At 35.5% G+C, this 6,000-nt stretch overlaps 1 protein-coding gene across 4 annotated transcripts in view; it reads right to left on the bottom strand.

The window, feature by feature from the left end:
• Window positions 1-524: 524 nt before the first annotated feature.
• AKAP11 (A-kinase anchoring protein 11) overlaps window positions 525-6,000 on the bottom strand; it is a 41,227-nt gene continuing 35,751 nt past the window's right edge. For all 4 annotated transcript variants that reach the window (XM_071550580.1, XM_071550600.1, XM_071550589.1 and 1 more), the window contains one exon: window positions 525-4,901. In XM_071550580.1, the coding sequence (XP_071406681.1) occupies window positions 4,755-4,901 (147 nt within the window). In that variant the 3' untranslated portion in view covers window positions 525-4,754. The remainder of the gene's footprint in view (window positions 4,902-6,000) is intronic.

Raw genomic sequence — 6,000 nt, 5'->3', positions numbered from 1 at the left:
TATGCTGTTTGGTAGATTTCACAAGATACCAGAACACTTGAGGATTTTGAAGAAGCCTATGAAACTTCATGTTTCATACATTTTCATTAACTGTGTATTCTTTCATTTGTCCGGAAGACTCTAAAAGCTGGGTTTTAAGCCAATTCCCCAAACACCATACAATGTGCCAAAATCCAACCTCAGTCCACACAGAAATATCAAGGCAACCTTCCTAACTTAGCTTCCAGGCAAGATGAGACTGAAGTAGACTGGTTATTGGATCCTACTTCTGTTGAGATTAGAGTCCATGTGAGACTTTACTGCATGTAAGTGGAACCTTTCAATCCAAAGACAGAACAATGTTCTAGCTTCCTGCTGGACACCAATTTAATTCTGTAAGAAGTATGCCATCTACTGATGCATTATTTACTGTACCATTCTTCAAGTGCCTTCACACAACCACTGACCAAGGCCAGTCTCAGTCGTGTTAGCTGAAAAGAAAAATAATATTCCATTAATTTACAAGGAACGACAGCACTCTCGAAGCGAGTGAAATGTGTTTTATTTTAAGCCACTGCTAAAACAAGGACAAATTTAGTGCAACCTGGAGTTCATAATCTGAAAACTGAGTATAGGTAAACTACTGAAATGGCAAAACTTGTCACCGTTATACAGTACAAGACCTTCATATTTATTGAGTACAGTTACATAAACATTTATAGTTATTAAAACTGCTTTTGAGATACAATTGCATCACTAACTGGGCTGTGAATTACTGCAACACTGCACAAATAAGCAGCAGTTCCAGCAAAATATAATAAATTTTAGTATTAAATACTATTTAGACATTAAAACAGAACAAAGGCCCTCTAAAACTACAACTCCAGCTATACAACAGGAATGTACAAAGATGGTACAAAATAAAGTGACTACAGTGGCTGGGCTCTGTACTTGCCCCTTCAGAGCTCAAGTACAGGAAATGCTTGACAGTAGAGGCTCTTGCTGAAAAGCCAAAATTCTTGCACTAAAAATCATTCCTGAATCTTGTATTCTCCTTGCTAATCAACTGTCTAAAACTACAGGGGTTTACGCTGGTGACTGTGTTTACTACTTACTGTGTTCCCATCTCCAACAATATGTGGCTCTTCATAGAAAAGGTCCCAGACACAGTTACATTGGAAAATGTAACATTTAAAATCTGATGCCAGTTTGGAGAGACCTAATTAGTCTCGGAATGTGGGTTGCTGGGTTTTTGGGTTTTGGTTGTTTTTTTTCTGAAAAGCTTACACAGGCTTTTAGAACTCAAGAACAAAGATACTACAGAAATTGCATTCAAGTACATTGTCAGAGCTACATTTTCACATCCTTATTTTGAGACAGCAAATCCTCTTTAATTTTAGCATATGAGTTTGAGTTTTGTTTGGTTTTTATTTTAAGGCTTTATGCATACTTCTGTATTATTTATGCACCCTATCCTGAATGTTTAAACTTGTTTTACATATGTCCGCTTACTTGTTATTTTATAAAGGGGCTATTTTCAAAGTGTGTTTTTTCCACAGATTCTTAGAAAACATCCCAACACTTCCATTTTTCAGAACACCAAATATATTTATGAAGTGTTTGGGTAATTTCTGAAACAGTAACACCATAGTTTACTCAATTTAAAAATTAAATTACCAGGGTTTCCCATACTGAAAAAATGTAAGATGAAACAAACTCTACCTCTTTATGCTTGTTTATAAAGTATAGAGTTGTCTGCTTTAAATGGACCACAATGTGGCCCTTCATGTTTTTACAGTTTTCACTTACACTTCTGTATTTGTGGTCAGGAGTTTTAAATAAACTCAGTAATAGCGGAATTTAAGACTCACATTACCAAAGAACAGCTTTCTCTATAATATGGCAGACAGCACCACTTAGATATAGTCAGAGTAAGATTTCCATAAGATAATTAAAATTATCAAATTATAGTAATTCTGCTAGGCTAGTTTAATGCTTTCCTAATTTCATATCCAAGGATAAAAGTCAAGTCATCCTGAACAAATTTAAAACAATTAGTGTAGAAAACTGGTTTGGTTTCTTTCCTTGTTTTCAGTAAATACTTTAAAACATTTTTCTCAAGTAAATTTGGAAACTATGCTACTTTCCTCTGAGGCTAATAAAACCATTTTTTCCTTAATATAGCACCAATTAATAATTACACAAATATTTGATCCAGTCTGAAAGTAAGATTCCATTTATAAAAATAATTTTTAATCCAACTATAGTCTACTTTCTGAATAGTTGTAAGCTTTGGGATTCACACAATTTTCTGCCTTTCTCCATTGAAGTAATTAGAGAGAAAAAACACTTGACCAACTTTATAATACTGAATAAATCATTTTTTAAATGGCTGTTTCTGTGGTGTAGTTTTGTTGGTTATGTTTTGGTGTGGGGTTTTTGTTTTTCAAATGTACAGATCTGTAAATTTACAATACCTTCAATAACTTTCTCAATTTGGACATGTACAGAAACACTTTACTATTACTACTGTATCCTCATATCCTAAAATTCCACCTGGGGAGCAAAACTTACTCCTGAGGCACTGCTTTCAGTATTTTACTTTCCTGACATTTCAATTTTATAGGTAAATTTGTACAAGTATATAAATGATGTTTTGAAGAGAAGATGATACAGCCAGAGAATGATTTCAAATTTTTCATCTAAACAACACTGAAAGAAAAGAAAGGAGTATGGGGATGAAGGAGAAAAATGAAATCCAAACAACCTTTGTACAATTCTTAAAAAATATTTGCTACTAGGCCCATATTCCAAACACACGAATAACTTCACCTGCCCTGCTTTGGGCTCTAGACAAAAATCATGCCTGACAGCTGTCATATAATAACTATGACAAGATAAAAGACCTACCTTGAAGTGGTTTTTGGTCTTCTTGTCACAGCGCATACATAGAGGTTTAATCAGTGAAATGATACACAAAGTCAGGTAATAAGACCATGAGCATAATAGAATTTTAACTTGGTAGCAAAAGTTTGCACTGTAAGTTCATACTGGGGAAATCTCATACACAAACAGATATACATACGTGCATATTTGTGTAAGCACACGTGTGTACACACATATGTGCATACACAAACACATTAAACATCTTTAGCTCGGTGAGAAAGGCAAACTGTGTGAGAGTCAAGGCAGAAATTCAGATGACAAATGAGGACAAAAAACAAACCAGGGCTCTACAAAAAGGCCAGTGGAATACCTTCCTGAAACAAAGACGACATAGGAGAGTGCTCTTGAGTTTACCAGTGTGACACCTGAAAGTAATTCATAGGGTAGGGGAAATTAGAATTGCACGTAGGCCATTAAAATTCAGGAGTAGATTTAGAGCCCATCTCTCTCTCCTTGTTTGGAATAACAAACTTAGGCACGATATCAACAGTCTGTTTTCTGTGAAAAAGCTCTAAAGACTTTTTTTGTTCATCCAAAATAAGGAAGGCTCTATGATTCTTTTGTAAGTTTGAGGTGACAACCTTGTAATTACCAACATGTGCCTTTTTCTCTCAAAGTATAATATTAAAAAACAAAACCCCAAAAACATTTTCAAACCACAGGATATATCAAGGTCCAGATTTCCCCTCAGACAGAAAGGCAAGTCAACAGTCCTGGTGAGAAATAGTGAGATTGCTAAAAACACTTGATTAAAAGTCCCTTTAAAAAAAAATTCAGTGAAGGTAGTTAACAAAAATGAAAAATCAATTTGCAAGAAATTTCCCCTTTACATTTTAATTAGCTTCTTTGCTAAATGCTTACGTGCTTGCTGAGTAACAAAACTGTCTTTATTACTGAAAATAAAATTTGTATATGGCTGCTAAGAAATAAAGAACTAAAACTAGTCAAAAGGTAGCCAAAATCCGCAGAAATTTCTATGTGCTACTTTTAATACATCTTTGTGAGAGACTAACGTAAAAATTCTTTGACACAGAATTAGTGTCATAGAAGTATCTGCATACAAAAAGCTTCAGTAAAAAATTTAGCAATTTAAATTTGACTGGAAAGCTTCAGGGAGCCTTACTGAAGAATTATGAATGAAATTATGTTCAACTATTCACTCTGCCCTTCTACCAGAAGTTACCAGCTCTACAGTAGGCAAAGAAAGGGAACGTGTATTTGCAGCTCAGCATTTTCAGAGCAGACTCTCCCACCTTCACATAAAGCTAAAACTGATAAAGGTAGCTATCAAGCCAGACTGTTAAGAGACTTCTTGGGCAGGTCACAATTTTTTTCTCAGCAATGATGCTCTTGGGGCTTGTAACACTTGGCCAAGAACACTGATTTTTTCCATGGTCTGCAGCAAGGTATTCCAGAACAGATTCTTGCAGAAATCAGTGATCTTAGTCATGCTGTGAATACAGCACACATAGGAGTGGGAAAAAGAACTATCCTGGCACAGTGGGAATCCTGAATACCATGCCTGAGACTGTCTCCTCTGAACTACTATCATAGACACGAGATGTTTTCATAAATATTTCAATGGTCTGAACACAGCAGTAAATACAAGTTATGCGTGAGTGGACAATACCAATTATGGACTGAATAAACATACCATGTGCACAGTATCACAAAGCACAGCACAGCTATTTTGACTTTCACCTCAAAGTCTTTTAATTGCTGACTATTACTCAAACATTCACTAGTTGAATTTTGCTTTACACATCTGTGTTCTTTCTATCTCCTTTCAAAAGAGGAATGAAGTGAGGAATGTTGCATCTTTGGACTTTTCAGGCGCTCTCCATAAGCCAACTGACAAAAGACTTAGTTAGAGCTTGCTCTCCATCAGATGCCTTCTCTATCATTTCACAATATTTCAGCACTGCTTGCAAGAGATCTCCAACTTTCCAATCTCTTTCTCGCAATCTTCTGGAAAGCTAAAAGGGGAGACAGACGAACACAAAACAAAATATTTTGACTGAGACATCCTGACAAACAGTCACATAAGTTATTCTTGAAACATTAGGTCATAAGAGATTGGTTGTAATGAGTTAATCATTATTCCTACATCTATAAAAACAAAAACTTCCGCAAGAATCAGGCACTTTTCTTTAGGGCAGCTTTCACAAAACTTTCTTCTGGAGGGAGCAACAATTTCAGATTATGTGGTGCCACAGGTATGAGGGCTGTGGTTCATCAAGACTGCAGCAAACAGGAAATTCTGAACACAAGATTAAGACATTTGCCACCCCTCCCATGCCAATAATGCATGTATAAAAAGACAAAACTCAGTCTTAATAAAAGGATGTGGATTTTCCTTTCACAACATATAGTGTGGTTCGGGTGGCACAGACACTACCCTCAAGGAAAACAGTGTCTTCAGAGTTGGGAAATTATAACATCTTGGGGAAGAGGAAAAGGTGACAATTAAGTTAAACTGCCACTCAGGAGCAAAGATCAGTCTAGCTGAAAACATTTTCCTTTCGCCCAAGATCCAAGCAAAAAAATCTTCCACTGCTTATGTGTCAAGCTCAGCTATATACATAAGGAAACCTACTCCAGGGAATGAATGAATGTGCCAGTTTGCCCAGGAGTAAAAAACCAAACAACTTTTAATTAAAATAACAAAAAAAATCTCAACACCTAGACAAATTTTATTCTCTGTAGCCTTCCGGCCTGTCAATGCTACATTCAATAAACACAATTTAGATGCTCTACTTATTCTTTGGAACTGTAGATTTTTATTGCCTTTTACAGTCTCTACCATTACATGCTATAGATTAAGTTTAAAAAAGTTATAAAGAATGCCTAGGGAATAATCTTTCAGCTACACAATTAAAAATTTATGAAGTTTCTACTGTGAGACCTGCCAGAGTGCAATATAAAATCCTATTAAAAATGAAAAAAGACAATCTTTCCTGCTTCTTCACATAGATGATGTTACAACTGCAGCAAGGCAGGTGATAGAACGGACAGAAAGAATGTGGGCATAAAAATATGCATAAAACAATTAACCTCTTGAGCAAACAATTAAGT

The sequence above is a fragment of the Pithys albifrons genome, chromosome 1, assembly GCF_047495875.1.
Source record: "Pithys albifrons albifrons isolate INPA30051 chromosome 1, PitAlb_v1, whole genome shotgun sequence".
In the NCBI taxonomy this organism is placed as follows: Eukaryota; Metazoa; Chordata; class Aves; order Passeriformes; family Thamnophilidae; genus Pithys; species Pithys albifrons.
Note: the sequence above shows the minus strand (reverse complement) of the source record. Positions and strands in the feature narration are given on the sequence as shown.